The 17746-nt window shown below is 43.4% G+C and overlaps 1 protein-coding gene across 1 annotated transcript in view; it reads left to right on the plus strand.

Annotated features, from left to right (window-relative positions):
- The window catches only part of LOC106808061 (bridging integrator 2-like), a gene marked incomplete in the record, with an annotated part of 86291 nt that extends 68682 nt beyond the window's left edge, over nt 1-17609 (plus strand). Inside the window, 6 exon segments of the mRNA XM_014810619.1 lie at nt 6528-6665; nt 7861-7935; nt 8639-8791; nt 9123-9248; nt 9640-10005; nt 13917-17609. Coding sequence (XP_014666105.1) covers nt 6528-6665; nt 7861-7935; nt 8639-8791; nt 9123-9248; nt 9640-10005; nt 13917-14033 — 975 coding nt within the window.
- Between the last annotated feature and the right edge of the window lie 137 nt (nt 17610-17746).

Raw genomic sequence — 17746 nt, forward strand, 5'->3', positions numbered from 1 at the left:
TAACCACGATCTTATCTTATCCATGATCTCATCTAATCACGATCGCATCTAATCACGATCTCATCTAATCCATGGATCCTATCAATCCATGATCTTATCTGAATCCATGATCTTTCTAATCATGCTCTCATCTAGTCCACATCTTATCTAATCCACGATCTCATCTAATCACGATTTTACCTAAGCCATGATCTTATCTTAATCACGATCTCATCTAATCCACGCATCTTATGTCTAATCACGATCTCATCTAATCCATGATTTATCTAATCCACGATTTGATCTACATCCCTATGATCGTCATTCAATCCATGATCTCAATCTAATCACGATCTTACCTAATCCATGCATCTCATCTGAATCCATGATCTTATCTAATCACGATCTTATCTAATCCATATGCTCAGTCTAAGTCCGACGATCTCTATCTAATCCACGATCTCATCTAATCCACGATTTTTACCTAATCAATGATCTTATCTAATCCACGATCTGCATCGTAATCCACTGATCTATCTAATCACGATCTCATCTAAACCATGATCTTATCTAATCCACGATCTTGATCTAATTCCAGGATCTCACTAATCCATGGATCTCACTATCACGATCGTACCTAATCCATTGATTCTCATCTAATCCATGATCTTATCTAATCCACGAATCTTCATCTAATCCCGATTCTTATCTAATCAACGACTCTCATCTAATCCATGATTCATCTAATCCACGATCTTACCTAATCCATGATCTATCTTATATCCATGATCTAATCTATCCACGATCCTCATCTAATCCAGATTTCATCTAATCCATGATTCTTATCTAATCCATGCTCTCATCTAATCCACGATCTTATCTAATCCACGATCTCATCTAATCAGCGATTTACTAATCATGTATCTTATCTAATCGACGATCTCATCTAATCCACGATATTATCTAATCCACATCTCATCTTAATCCATGATCTGATTCTAATCCATCGATCTCATCTAAGCCATGATCTCATCTTTTCCACGATCTTATCTAATCACGATCTCATCTAATCCACGAATCTACCTAATCCATGATCTCATCTAATCCACGATCTTCATCAATCCACGATCTCATCTAATCACGATCTTACCTATCCATGATCTCATTCTAAATCCACGATTATATCTTAATCCACGAATCTCATCTAACCACGATCTATACCTAATCCATATCTCATCTAATCTACTCGATCTCATCTAATCCACGATTTATCTAATCCATGATCTCATGTAACCACGATTTATCTAATCCATGATCTTATCTAAGCACGATCTTACCTAATCCATGATCTCATCTAATCCACGATCTCATCTAATCCACGATCTCAGCTAATCCACGATCTTACCTGAATCCATATGATCTACATCTTAATCCACGATCTTATCAATCCACATCTAATCGATCCATCGATCTTACCAATCCAGTTGATCTTATCTAATCCATGATTCATCTAATCTCTGATCTCATCTAAGTCCACGATCTCATCTAAATCCACGTTCTTATCTAATCCCCCATGATCTCATCTAATCCACGGATCTTATCTAATCCATGATTTATACTAATCATGATCTTACCTGAATCCATGATCTCATTAATCCATGATCTTATCTAATCCACGAATCTCATCATAATCCATGATCTCATCTAAGCCATGATCTTATCTAATCCATGATCTCATCTATCACGATCTTATCTAATTCCATGATCTTATCTAATCATTCTCATCTATCCAGGATCTCATCTAATTCCATTATCCTTATCTAATCACGATCTTATCTAATCCATGATCTCATCTAATCCACGATCTCATACTAATCACTGATCTTATCTAATCCATGATCTCATCTAATCCACGATCTTATCTAAGCCATATCTTATCTAATCCATATCTCATCTAATCCATGATCTCATCTAATCCATGTCTTTATCTAATCCACGAATCTTATCTAATCCATGATCTCATCTTAATCCTATGATCTCATCTAATCACGATCTCATCTAATCCATGGACGTATCTAATCCACGATTTATCTAATCCATGATCTCATCTATCCACGATCGAAATCTAATCCCATGATCTCATCTAGCCACGATTCATCAATCCACGAATCGTCATCTATATCCATGATCTGCATCTAATCCATGATCTTATCTAATCCACGATTCTTATCTAATCATGATCTATCTAAATCCATGATCTCATCTAACCACGATCTTATCTAATCCACGATCTTATCTAATCCATGATCTCGTCTAATCACGATCTCATCTAATCATGATCTCATCTAATCCATGATCTTATCTAATCCACGATCTTATGCTAAGTCATGATCTCATCTAATCCATGATCTCATCTAATCCACGCATCTTATCTAATCCATAATCTCATCTATCCATGATCTCATTCTAATCCATTATCTCATCTAATTCCACCGATCTTATCTATTCCATGATCTCATCTATCATGATCTTATCTAATCCACGATCTTATCTAATCCATGATGCTCATCTAATCCACGATCTCATCTAATCCATGAGGTATCTAATCCATGATGCTTATCTAATCCACGATCTTATCTAATCCATATCTCATCTAATCCATTGATCTCATCTAATCCACGATCTTAATCTAAGTCCACGATCTTATCCTAATCCATGATCTTATCTAATCCATGAATCTCATCTAATTCCACGATCTCATCTAATCCACGATCTCATCTAATCCATGATCCCTTATCTAATCATTGTATCTCATCTAATCACATCTTATCTAATCCCCGAATCTCATCAATCCATGATCTCATCTAATCCATGATCTTATACTAACCCATGATCTTATCTAAGCCACGATCTTACGCTAATCCATGACTCATTTAATCCGCCGAGCTCATCTAATTCCACGATGCTCATCTAAGTCCACATCTTACCTAATCCATAATCTCATCCTAATCCACGATCTATCTAATCACGATCTACTAATCCATGATCTTATCTAATCCACGAATCTTATCTAATTCCATGATCTCGATCTAATCCACGATCTCATCTAATCCATGATCTTATCTAATCACTCTGCTAGATTATCGGGTGCGTCGACTACACACAGAAGCATGGTTCCATCGAACGTGATTGCATCTAACAGACGATTAACTATCGGCTAACGCTCCAATTAGGAGTGTTCCCAACATTTGATATCATTAATGTAATGATTAGATGATGATAATCCTTAACCCTAACCCTAACGCGCAAATATATTAAACACAAACTAATATATGACCATGACCATATATAATATATATTATATATATATATATAAGTATGTTATTCATGACCATTGAAGTGAGCTCTAAGAGTATGAACATCCAGATATGAGGATGGATGCGACGCGTGATACACGTGTCCCACCAACAGCGGTGATGCTGTAACGCCAGGCAGATTACGAGACTAGAGACTTGTAATGCGACTATTGATACGAGGCAAATCAAGTTTCTATGATAACACATCGCACATTCGTGCTTCTCTGTGTTACAAAATTCTACCATTTGGATATACGAGGCAACAATACTTCGCATGATACCATATCCACATTCGTCGCGTGCTTCCTCGTGCTTACCACTTCTGCCAAATTACAAAAGAGCATCCCTGCGAGATGAATCCAATCACGCTCCGATACTAATCAAACTATCATTATCAATACTCCTTATGTGAGGATTGCTCTGTCCTACGCGTGAACTTGCCAGCTCTGCCTTGTGAAATGATGGAGATGAGATGATATATTGACTTGCGAATGAGTAACAACCCGACCTGTAAATATCCACCCAGCAGGAAGAAAAACTAGCGAGAATTTATCATACGACGAGATACTGTTTTATTGATCCCACAGCACGCGACGAGCATGCACATATCTGTATTTCCCAAGTTTTTATTATTTATATTTTTCAAATTTTTTATATTCTATATTTCTGATGCAAATGTCTCTTTCAGGTGAACATCTACCTGCACAGTGATTAAACACCTTTTTCAGGTGAGACGTTACCTCGCTGATTTGCGAGGTGGATAGTCACCGGAAGATTGCCACGCACGCATCGAGCTGCCACGCACGCACGCACGCACACCACGCACGCACACCACACACGCACCCACAACACACACAGCACACGCACATACGCACGCACGCAACCAGTAAAGCAACTAGCCAGTAGTAAGCTCAATGATCAAATCGGGGTGAAGGTGAATGTGCGCAGGTGTCACGATCACATAGGTGTTAAGTCGCTATAATCACATATGGTGTAAGTCGCTATAATCACATAGGTGTGCAGTCGCAGCGGCAGTGCACGACTCACGCCCTCTAGCGGCAATGAACACCGATCGTGATCACACGACAGTTCAACGATCGCAAACACACACGCACGCCGCACACGTACACATCGCACGCACACACGCACGCACGCCACGTTTCGACCGAGCACCCACCTTTGGGGCTGACACCCATTTCAATGCAGAACCCCATCTGCCAGCTGCACACCTATGTTCGAGTTGAACACCATTGCAAGCGAACAGTTTTCAGAGGCTGTTTGCAACAGTTTGCAACACACACGCACCACGCACGCACGCACGCACGCACGTTTCGACTGAGCACCCACCTTTGGGCCTGATCACCCATTCAATGGCAGAACCCCCATCTGCCAGCTGCACACCTATGTTCGAGTGAACAGCCATTTGCAAAAGCGAACAGTTTTCAGAAGGCTGAACGCCCTTGTGGTTTTGAATATTCCACACCCCGTGCCTTCCCGCTCTTACTTTTTCTGTGGTTTGCCAAAAAAGAGCACTGTTTCACGTATATACGCACACGCATGAGAAGGAGGGATATCCGACAACTGCTCTATCGCATGCATGCCTGGGTTCTTAAGCTACCTGCCTGTTCCAAGGTGCTAAGCTACCTACTGGTTCCACAGGTACTAAGCTACCTGCTGGTTCCACAAGTACTAAGCTACCTGCTGGTGCCACAGGTACTAGCTACCTGATGGTTCCACAGGTTGCCTAGCTACCTGCTGTTCCACAGGTACTAAGCTACCTGCTGGTGCCACAGGTACTAAGCTACCTGCTTTCCACAGTGTGCCTAGCTACCTGCTGGTTCCACAGGTACTAATCAACTTGCTGGTTCCACAGGTACTAAGCTACCTGGCTGGTTCCACAGGTTTACTAGCTACCTGCTGGTTCACAGCGTATAAAGCTACCTGCTGATGCCACAGGTGCCAAGCTACCTGCTCGCCGATGCAGCAGAGCCATGCAACTGTAACCAAAGCCATGCGCAAGATCTCACGTTGTTCGACTCTGAGTGTGACACGGTGTCAGCGAGTCGTTGCATGCTGGAACGTCTGCTGGCTCTGATTCATCTTTAACGCCAGCGTTTCGCGACACGTCTTTCGCTGACGATTCAGCTTCACGTCTTCTTCCTTTGTGATCGAAATAAGGATGTGTTTATCCACATGCACAATTTTCCGCGCAGGCAAGCGAGAGAGTAGTGAGAGAGAGAAAGAAAGGGAGAGAAGAGAAGAGAGAGAGAGAGAGATGAGAGAGATAGAGAGAGAGAGAGAGAGAGAGAGAGAAAGAGCAACGCGAGAAAGAGAGAGCGAAGAGAGCGAGAGAGAGAGAGAAAGAGAGAAGAGAGAAAAGAAAGAGAGAGAAAGAGAGGAGAGAGAGAGAGAGAAAAGAGGAGATGAGAGAGAGAGAGAAAAAGAGAGAGAGAAGAGAGAGAAAGAAAGAAAGAGAGAGAAAAGAGAGGAGAGAGAGAGAAAGAAAGAGAGAGAGAAGAGAGAGAGAGAGAAAGAGAGAGAGATGGAGAGAGAGAGAGAGAGAGACGAGGAAACGAGAGAGAGAGAGAGAGAGAGAGAGAGCGAGCGAGCGAGAGAGAAGAAGAGAGAGAGAGAAGAGAGAGAGAGAAGGAGAGAGAGAGAGAAGAGAGAGAGAGAGAGAGAGGAGAAAAGAGAGAGAGAGAGAGAGAGAAAGAAAAGAAAGAGAGAGAAAAGAGAGGGAGAGAGAGAGAAGAAAAGAGAGAGAGAGAGAGAGAAGAGAGAGAGAGAGATAGAGAGAGAAGAGAGAGAAGAAGAAGAGAGAGAGAGAGAGAGAGAGAGAGAGAGAAAAAGAGAGAGAGGAGAGCAGAGAGGAGCGAGCGAGCGAGAGAGAAGAGGAGAGAGAGAGAGAGAGAGAGAGAGAGAGAGAGAGAGAGAGAGAGAGAGAGAGAGAGAGTCGTCTGATCCGATTCACCTCGGTCTTCTTTTGTTCTGCGATCGACACAAACGTGTGTTTAGGATTAGATGAGATCATGGATTAGATGAGATCATGGATTAGATGAGATCATGGATTAGATGAGATCATGGATTAGATGAGATCATGGATTAATTGGATCATGGGTTAGATGAGATCATGGATTAATTGGATCATGGATGGATGAGACATGAATTAGATGAACTGGTGCATCGTTTCAGTCGCCGAAGCGGGAGGACGAGAGCGGCGAGGTGGCCGTAACCAACGAAGATGTTAAAGCTGTGGAGTCGCACCCTCCAGCAGACGCTCCGGTTTGCAACGATTCGGCCGCCGAGGTGGCGGCCGTGAAGCCTGAAAACGTGAGATATTAGCTGAGAAAAGGAAGAGGAGGAGGAGGGGGAGAAAGAGGAGGGGGAGGGTTTGTTAGAGGGTGTCTGTGCTACACACGCGGCTACCTGGCACTCGAATCTGCGGAGTGGGCTGCCAGCTAGCGAGAGAGTTTTGCACTACGGACCTTTTGTTTTAGCCTGTGAAGCACTGTGCACCGTGATCGGTCCTTTCTTTACCTCACCGTCCACCTCTGGTTGCTGTTTTCGTAGCATTGCACGCATTCTTTGGAGATGCACACTAACTTTGCTGTTGTTGTCGTTCTTTTTGCCTTTTCTTTTTGACTAACTCACTGGATTTCGTTCGCTTGCACAAGCTCGCACTTTGCAATCAACCTATCATGTTTTAAGCAAGTTGCACAGTGGCAGTGCACAAAAATGCACCGCAATCATATGCGTTGTACATTGAGGGTAGTTTGCATTGTATTTCCGCGCGTGTTTGCATTTATTTTCGATGTGCTTTGCATGAAGAACGTTTTTATTTAGATCTCCTTCAAAGATCAAACTTTCCACCTACTGCACAAAACGTATTTCGTGCTTAACTGTCTTTCTTGAACTGAAGTGGTCTTGCTCTCTATACATGATCTCAAGAGTAGATAATAACACATGTGTTATTATCTACTCTTGATGATCTGTAAGCACACAATATGTACTAAGGCAGCACAATCAATGGATGAAAAGTATAGTGGTTTGTATTTAAGTTCTATCTGCACAGTTTTACATGCACTTCTCACAAACCACTATATTATGCCTACGGTATGTCGTCCATTGTGTCTACTCACATTTTCTCTTATTCTACAAATTTATCGACCAAATATATCGTCCTTTGTAGCAAGATAAGAAGACGTTTGAAGAACATTCTTTGGTAGCCTTATCCTGCCCTTATATATATATATATATATCACGCATATATATATCACGGTGAATAATGACAAATTTGTCATCAATTTGTAATAACTTGTAATGATAATTTGCCATTATTCACCCCTATATATATATATATATATATATATATATATATATATATATATATATATATATATATATATATATATATATATATATATATACATACGGTATATGGTGTGTGTACATATATGACACTGTTTGTTAGGTTTTTGTCTGACCGTGTGATCTTACTGCATGTGTGTTGTGCTTGCACGTGTAGGAAGAGGAGAAGGAGAAGGTAGACGTAGGGGAGAGTCTGGAGGAGTCCATCACTGCTACACTGATGGCCACCAGTGTGAGTCTCCACCCTCTCTCTCTTTCTTTCTCTTTCTATCTCTCTCTCTCTCTCTCTCTTTCTCTCTCTCTCTTTCTTCTCTCTCTCTTTCTCTATCTATCTCTCTCTCTCTCTCTCCTTCTCTCTCACTCTCTCGCTTTCTCTTGCTTGCTGTCTCTCTTTCGGAGATCTCCTATTATGTACTCTTGATGTATATCAAGATGACATGATGACTCTTTATTATGTACTCTTGATGTATATCAAGATGACATGATGACTCTATATTATGTATTCTTGATGTATATGCGGCATGCTTGTGTTTAAAAAAATTATTGTGGGCACACACAGCACCTATATTACATTCTGTTGGATGTACCTTTGAGTTAAGAAGAAGCAAGAGGCAAAAAACTGCACGTATTTTATTTTTAAGCTCTTGGTTATCAGTAACAATCTTATACAAAATCTATAGCTTATGTTTTGGGAATTTGTATAGGCTTGAATGCGTGGTCGATATCGATTTAAAAACGAGCACTAAATTTTACAACATGTTTTCTGCAATGAACGATGCAAAACATAGAAACGAAATGTATATGTGAATTCCTTGTGTTTAAGTAACGTATTTCAGGGAAAACACGTATTTGATATTAATGATTTATTATTGATATTCGTGCGGAGATTTTGATAATTTTGAGCGGATGTCATAACGTCTGACTTCTACTGACAGCTAACTGATGATAAGAAAGCTGCTGATGACGATACGCCAGCAGAAGAGCAACAGGGAGCCGTGGTGAACGTTGCCATGACACCCGAGAACGCAGAGGTCGCAGTGAGCGTGAACCAAGTTGAACAGCCACCACAGATGGCAGCACCAACACAGGTATCTGCATGACATAAAATAAGTGACCTTTATTATATTAAAAACTATTAGGAGTCAAGTAATGTTATCAAAGAATGAAACTGGTTTTAGACCTCTATAGAAAGGAGTATATAATAGGGTGTGTCCTTGGAGTAAAAGATAGCAAGAAAAGATTTTGTGAAGCATAATATATATTGTTTTAATGTTTTTTTGGTGTATGGTATCTGATTATGCGTGGATTAAAGTCGTATCGCATTGTTTAGTAGCGATAAAGGAACAACTTTAGCTGGTGATCAATTTTAATGCACGCTGTCTTACGCAAATCTGTGAGAATAGTCCTCAACATGTGCAGAACACAGAGCAGGCTGCAGCAGCAGAGAATGTTAAGGAGGATGTGAAACCGCATGACGGAGTGAAGATGGATGTGTGGCAAGAGACGACAGAAGTGACGCACGGTGACACCCATCAGTCCACGCAGGTTCGTGGGATATCTTCCTGTAGTTATTCTGTGTCTCTCCAGTCACTCGCTGCAATAGTTGTCAGTTGATTGCTTAGATTATTAATTGTATTTTTAATAATTTTTTATATACTGTTAGGAAGCATGTATTTTATTGTAATGAGCTCCAAATAATACTTTTTGTTTAAATTATTATTGTTCATACGTGGTTTGTTATCCTGTCGTGAGATCGCATAATTCAACGTAGTGCAATAAACTAATTTGATTATGGATGATGGATAGTGGTATTGGTATTGATATTGATATTGGTATTGATATTGATATTGGTATATATGATGATGGATATTGACATTAAAAAAAGTAAATTTTTTGAAAAATCCTCGATTTTTCATCAGCACTCATCTTTGCTCAGGTGACGGAGACAACTTCTGTCATGAAGGCAGAGGAAGGTGTCAGCATGACACAGGAGACGAGGGAGGTCATCACGAAGGTCATCACCAACACAGAGGATCTCGGAGAGAAGGTCGCGGAGAAGGCAGAGGAGAAGGTCGAAGAGGTCACGCAGAAGGTCGATGATATCACGCAGAAGGTCGATGATGTCACGCAGAAGGTCGAAGAGGTCATGCAGAAGGTCGATGATGTCACGCAGAAGGTCGAAGAGGTCATGCAGAAGGTCGATGATGTCACGCAGAAGGTCGAAGAGGTCACGCAGAAGGTTGAAGATGTCACGCAGAAGAAGGTCGATGACGAATATGTTCCACCAGGAACGCTTTACACGGTGAGAGCGTTATCGCTGACCTATCACAACCCTCGCGTTCTCACACCGTAGCGCACGCACCGCGTATTACCAAACTCACAGGCTGACCGGTCAGGTCAGGTGGGCAGCGGTCAAGAGGCCGGGCGGAGAATCGATGAATGACATTCTGGTATCCCGGAGAGAGCATTATCGCTGAGTATTGCAACCGTTGCGTTCTCACACCACAGCACGTTAACAACTTTTGCTGGCTGACCTGTCCGATGGGCAGTGGTCAGTGTGGAGAATTGATGAATGACATTGTGGTATCCCCGTGATCATTGGAGCCAGAATATCAGAAAGGACTTGGTAATGCCCAAGGGGTTTTGCTGGGTGGGCCAACGTTGTCTCAGCGTTCAATCTCTCCAAGCTCTTCGTTGTATCGGTGCCACTTGTCAGTTGGCGTTGGGCCAATGTTGGGCCACCGACGTTGAACAATCGCGATAGACATGCTCATAAGACCTAGTTAGTTTCGCTGCGTGGCAGCGCCCATCAACAGGATTTCTTCTGAGGGAAAATTAGACAAAGGAGGTAATGGCCAGTTTGGGAAAAACGCGCATGATGGCTTCCAAGGCGTGCCATAGGCACACATGCGGACGCTGCAAGCGGACGCGGGGGGGGGGGTTCTGGGGGGTCTCCCCCAGCATGAGGGAAAATAGACAAATGAGGTAATGGCCAGTTTGGGGGAAAACGCGCATGATGGATTCAAAGGTGTGCCATAGGCACACATGCGGACGCTGCAAGCGGACGCGGGGGGGGGGGTTCTGGGGGGTCTCCCCCAGCAAAATTTAAAAAAATTTAATGTCGTAGACTACATTTGAGGCACCCTGAAAACGGCGGTGTTCAATTTGACACCGGCGGTGCGTGACTGTGTGTGCCTGTTATGTATAAGAAACCCTGCTCATGAGTCATGGACGTTTTAAAACATTTTTTTATTTTATTTTGCAATTTAAAATATTTACACAACATGAGATTTTTGTGCACTATTGCTGCGTTCACACGAGGAGTTTAGTTGCGTTCACACGCTAAAATATACGCGGCTTGCTTAGCCGCGATTGCTCCGGCTTGCTTAGCGCGGAATATGATTCCGCGCCAACTAAGCCGCGTATATTCGGCACCACCTGGCGCGTATGATTGTCGTGTGAACTAGACTGCTACCGTTCGCTGACGACGTAGGTAGCAGTGTGGAAACGTCGACCGCGGTACCAGTCTATTATTATACCGAGCTGCTAAGCCATCGAATTCGTGTATCTCGTGTGAAACGCATTTTAACCGCGACTTAGCCCAACTAAGTACGGCTACACAGCTAAGCGTGTATACGTGTGAACGCAGCTTACTGGACTACTAATAATTAGAGGGAAACACTTGCTGATGAGTCAGTTGGAACATTGCCCTGCATTGAACAGTGGTCGGCACGCACGACTACTTGGAGAAGCGATATCAATGAGCTGAACTTTTGTGAGATGGGAGCAGGACATCGATGTCGTCGAGTTCGAACAACCCAGAAGAACAGTAGTTAGTGAAGGAAGCGTGGTGCCTTGCGTGCGCACCGGCGTGCGCGGTGCGTCGTGTGACTTCCCGCTGCCGCGTGCGCGTGCGCGTCGTGCCGTGCGCGTGTGTCGAGCCGTCGTGGGCGCGTGTGAGTGCGCGTGTGAATGCGTGGCTGCGCGTGCTGCGGTGTGCGTGCGCGTGTGCGTGCGCGTGTCGTGCGCGTGTGGATGCGCGGCGTGCTGCTGACGCCGCGTCGTGAGTGCGCGTGTCGTAGCGTGCGCGTGCGCGTGTGATGCGCGTGCTGCATGTGCGGGCGGGCGCGTGGCCATGCGCGTGTTGCGTGCGCGGTGTGGAGCCGTGTGACTCGTGGCGTGTCGCAATGTTGCTGTGCGCCTGGAAGCGCGTCGTGCGTGTTGAGCGCGTGTGAGTGCGGTGTGCGCTGCGCGTGTGCGTGCGCGTGTGTGAGCCGCGTGTGAGTGCGCGTGTGAATGCGTTGCGTGCTGCGCGTGGGTGGCGTGCGCCGTGCGCCCGTATGGCGCGTGCGCGCTGTGCGTGCGCGGTAGCGCGTGAGTGCCGTGTGCGTGGCGTGCGGTGTCGTGAGCCGCGTGCCAGGTGCGCGTGGGCCATTGCGGCTGTGAGAGCCGTTTGAGCTGCGCGTGTACATGTGCGTGCGCGATCGTGTAAAGCTCGTGTGCGGTTCGCCGGTCGCGTGCGGCGTGCTGAGCGCGTGTGAAGTGCGGTGTGAATGCGTGTCGCGTGGTGCGTGCGCGTGCGCGTGTGGCCGTGCGCGCTGTGAGCGGGCGTCTGACGTGCGCGTGCGTGCGCGTGGGCGTGTGCGTGCGCGTGTGTGAGCGCGTGTGAGTGCGCCGTGTGGGAGCGCGTGTGAGTTCGCGTGTGCACTGTGCGGGTGCATTGGGTGTGCGTGTTAACGCGGTATGAGAGCGTGTGAGTCGCGTGTGTTGAGTGCCGCAGTGCTAGCATGCGCGTCGCTTGTGCGGGCGCCGTGTGCCGTGCGCGTGGCCACGGCGCGTGCGCATATCGTTGGCGCGTGTGCGTCGGGCGAGCGTTGTGCGTATGTGCGTGCCTTGTTCGCTGACTCCATCTTGCTCTGCTGCCCTGTTAAAACGTAGTGTTAAATCCTAGATAAGGATCCAAGATAGATCCAAAAAATCCCCCCCTAAAAAACCGCTACCGCTATCGCTAAATGCTACCGCTAGTAGATCCATAAATCATAGTGTAAAATCCTAGCAAGGTTAGATAAGGATATCTCTGTAGTCTCTTATCTGCTTTTGAGGATGTGCGAAACTTTTTCGCTTAGATATGACCAGGAGCTAGTGTAATATCAAAATTTACTAACACTAGGTAAAGATCGATCTAGTTAGATGTATTTTGAGAACTTAAAAGTAATTATATATATAAATAAATAAATAAATAAATATATATATATATATATATACGTGTGCGTGCGTGTGCGTGTGTGCGTGTGTGCGTGCGTGTGCGTGTGTGCGTGCATGCGTCGGTGCGTGCGTGTACGTGCATGCGTGTGTGCGTGCGTGGTGTGCGTGTGTTATTACAATACATTATAAAATATAATTGATACATGTAATATGTGATCAATTCCTGATATAATATAGTGTTATTTTACTTGTGCATACGCATGAATCATGCATCTTTCGTCAATTAATAGCAAAATGTGTGATATCCTGTTGCATCATCATAACAGCTCACTTTTAATGTGACATATATTTTCTTCTTTAATCTGTCAAAAGATTTCAAAGACGATCGTAAGTCCAAACATTTTATATCACAACTTTATGATGGCTTTTATTTCCTATGCTATTGTGACTTAGCCATTACTATATAGAACTACCTTTCTGTACAATAGAATGCCACTTTTCCCTGTCTAGACATTCTAGCCTTTTTTCTTTCAATGACAAGCTTTATATAAAAACCGTTTTTTTTTATGTCGTATAAGAAGCAAATATTGACAAATTATGGTTCACTGGTCTGCTTGATGTGTATCAATACAATTAATATAGAAAACCCATAATATACAAGGCGCGATTCTAACGCAACTATCTCTCTCATCCTATCAACTACCTGTAACCATTAGCAAGTTCATGTTTTTACAAGTGAGTTGCTAAATCAGTATCTGCATGACAAGACCTTTGTCGTATTATACCGATATCGTGTTTCCGAAAGTTTTACCACACCTTTATGACACGCTTCCTGGAATGCTGCTATTATTCAATCCAGATTATAAATATGTGTAATGGTGGACTTTCCATGTTTTCACATATTTGAATTTGGGGCAGAATTTTTTGCTTGGAATTTTTAAGCTTTTGCATGCGGTGCTTTTTGAGTGATGTGTGCACTCTTTTTTCTGATTGTTTCATGATCTCCAGAAAGAGGATAAGCAAACAAAACGTGTGTTGCAGGACGAAGGATGGCTGATGGGAGTCGTCAAGTCATCCCGGAAGAAAGGAGTCTTCCCCGAAAACTTCACCTCTAAGAAGGTGTAAGTGCTGACGATGCGTGGACGACGCCGGCGGAAGACACTGCTGGCGGCCCTGCATCTTGTAAAGAACTATCTTAACCTCTTGGAAACATGGAGAAGAGACACGAAGAAGCTCCTGCGTCCAGCTCATTTTTATCCACCTCCTGGTGTCTCTCAAGTGCAGAGAAGCCGTTTGAGTATTACCGTTGTAGACTGGTCCCTCTAGCCGTCTAAAATTGAGAGGCTGGTCTCTTCACTCTTGCCATGTGGCGACAGAAAGAGAGGTCTTGCATACCCCTGCCCCTCGCCACACCTCAGTATAGTGCAGCTATTTCGGGAGTCGACTAACCCCCTCCTCCCAACCAACCGCATATATATGTTGATATTTAACATTCTCATGCAGTTTTACAAGCCGCATAAGATTGATACGTAATTTGTGTAGTAATTAGATTAGGTATCGAAAGCCGTCCATGTTTACAGCACGACCAAATCGGACAGCACCGAAGCAGCGGCGAGGCTCTGTCCACAACTGTCGCACTGTGAGTCTGTGACTGTAATACTGCTGTCGAGCAATGATTGAGAAGATAACTTCAGCTATTATCGTTCTCTTGGTTCCTCTGACGTTCAGTCGCTGTTTGTGAAAGTGGTTGCATGCCTGGTCGACTTTCAGTACTTGATGGTCGTTCGAAATGATTCATTATTGCATACATATTGCTTTTATTGTGTTGACGATTTATAGACAAAGCTAAAGAATGAATTGTGTAGCAGATATTTTACGGTCAAATAATAGGATACCATGTAAACATGAAATTATAAGGATAATTTAGGGTGTAGAAAACTAAAGCAAACATATAGTGGTAATCGGGATATTGTAGGCAATATTTTAAAAGTAATATATTGGTCAGTTATCGTTTGATCGTTTACAATTGCAACTGATTAATACTGGTCGTACCAGCTAGCATAATTACACATCTGTCTTGAGAACTATTTCAGAAGTGTGTAAATGCATATTTATAATAAATACTTAGATTCGTGTGGTTTTGTTTTGTACAGAGGGCAGCATTGGTACAAACAAGAAAAATTAGAGCAGAGAATGTAAGTTCATTATTGATGAACGAATTGATCTTCCCTACAGTCGCGGTGAACGTTGTCTATAAAGTGATTAAATAATTAGTTATTAAATTGATTATTTCAAATCATGACGTAATGACGGATTCTCGTAAATTTCAGCCATATTGCTGTTATGTGTTCGGGTTTTTTAACGGGTTTTATTCTAAATCGAAATTGATCAGCTGGCAAATCTTTCACGAGACGAAGATGGAAATGGAGCGCAATTGAATAGGCGGATGTAAATGGCGAGGAAGCATACATGTTCTGCTCTACTCTTTCTTGCTCTCTTGTTGAGCATATTGTTTTGTGTGTAAATTTTTCCGGCAAGATATATGTGTCCGATGAACTGGAAATGAAAATAAGTGACTTATGAAATGCTGGCGTGGAGAGAAGTGTTGCACAGCCCAACCCGTGTCCGTTTTAGCCGTAGCTCTACCATCACAGCCATTCTCCCCCACACACCAGCTTGTGATGAGACGAACGGTTGTATATAGTAGAGATTCATTAACCTGGCTTGATCCTCCGTGGTTCCAGCATCTTAACATTGATGTACACACAGCAGCATAGACGGATGTCGTCCGCTTCTCTCTCTCTCACGCTTGCTTGCTAATGGTGACGTTCGATGCTGTGATTAGTCAGCCGTTAATCTTACAAGCGTTAATCTTACAAGCGTTAATCTTACAGGCGTTAATCTTACAAGCGTTAATCTTACAGCCGTTAATCTTGCAATCGTTAATCTTACAAGCCATGTCGTAGCGTGTGTGTAGCGATCGTTCGTGTGTCTGTACGCGTCAGCCGTCTTTCTATATATATATGCATATATATCATCATCATCTCCGTGGTTTTTCTAGTTGCTCGTTGTGTACTGCATATGTCCGTCCGTCTGTGTGCGTGCGTGCGCGCGTGCGTGCGTGCGCGCGTGCGTGCGTGCGACGAGGTGAACGCGTGCGCGCACCACGACCACCAGTGACACGTTGAGACAGAGCGCAGCCGCTTTTTGACAGGTTTACTTCAGACCACGTTGGGTTGTTCTTTGAGGCATGCATGCGTAGACGATAATATAGGTCAGTGGCTTTGTGTGTGTGCGCGTGTTCTCAGAAGATCTATGTGTTGTCAGTGTGTATAGATGGAAGCTGGTCCTCACCGTTTGTTTCCCACCCGCCTGCTGTCAGACCCGATGTTAACGATTGCTGTGCGTGGCGTCAGTCTATATGTGAAGTCGTTATCGGTGTGCTGATGGCATGAAATCAGGAGTGTCATGAAATCAGGAGTGTCATGATATAGATATATATATATATTATGACAAGAGCTAATAATATATTGTGTAATACATAATACATGTATTATTATCTCTCGATTATGATTATATTAAATGACACTATGATACTATAATTGTGACGTATCTATGTTATGACGCGCCTGATAAAATGACTTTCGGAGAAAGGGTTGTGAAGAAATGGTTTCAGTGAGTATCAATCTGTGTGGCAGGCGACTTTTCCGCGCTGCCCGCAGTTAGAGAGAGAGGGAGGACCTGCTTGTGTGTTGATGGATATACATGCAGCGAGTTCGCCACCAGACTAACCATGTCTTGTTGGAAGCTACGTTTTTATTTCAACTAGCGGTTTGTAGGTGTGAAGTGTATAAAAACGCGCTGGAGCTTGCTGTCCGTCCGTCTTAGGCGTGATTACTGAATGTCGGTGACCAAGTAACGCGTATGTGCAAGAGTTTTAATTGGCTATATCGCATTGGATCCGTATTGGAACAACGGGATTCGGTGGTGATTGCTTGTGGGGGTACTAAAGAGTTAGCAGCAGTAATGTATAGCAATTAAAATAGTGTTTATATAATTATAACGACGCGATATTCAGCGCTTAGCTAGCTTCTACATTTTGTTGCATGTTGTTGGTTTGCTTAGACGAGAGTGCATGGCCCTTTCCTCAAATCATGTTAACAGTTTTTAAGTAAGTATACACATATATATATCTATAGAGCACTCGCGTTGCTGGGGTCTAACAGGCGTAGTCTTTTTTTAATAGATAGATTTTAATCGAGGTGTGCTGTACAGTGTGTGTGCTATGAGCATTTATTGTGTTTTCGGAGTTTTTATCGTAGGGACCTGCTCTGTGTGAAAGCGTAGTGCGCTTGCAAACGTGCCCGCGTATATAAGCGTTACTTCTGACGTAGTGTTTGTTGGTGTTGCTGCCAGTTTTGAATCGTTCACGAGTTTTTATAAATATTAGGGAGAGGAAACAACGCGAACAGGTTTCTGGCATTCGATACGACAGTTTCGATATTGATTATTATTTCGATACGAATGATACAAGCGGTACATGCAAAAATTCGTACATAAAACTTTCATTTAAATTCATGTAACGCATTAGCATAAGTCGAGAAACATACTACCGGTTTCCGTGCTGGAAAGTATAGGTCACACGGATTTTAGAGGAATGTAAAACAGAATGGAACTAATAAACGCCCCTGCTGGATCCCATGCGCTGTTCGTGCGTATTTATCTTGCCAACGAACTCACATCACTTAGCTAACACTAGCACTGGCACTTGAAGCGTTTCAATAAAATATAATGCTAACTAAATACGAAATCTATTTACTACCAAATTCTTAATGTTT

The sequence above is a fragment of the Priapulus caudatus genome, unplaced genomic scaffold (assembly GCF_000485595.1).
Source record: "Priapulus caudatus unplaced genomic scaffold, Priapulus_caudatus-5.0.1 Scaffold251, whole genome shotgun sequence".
Lineage (NCBI taxonomy): Eukaryota > Metazoa > Priapulida > Priapulimorpha > Priapulimorphida > Priapulidae > Priapulus > Priapulus caudatus.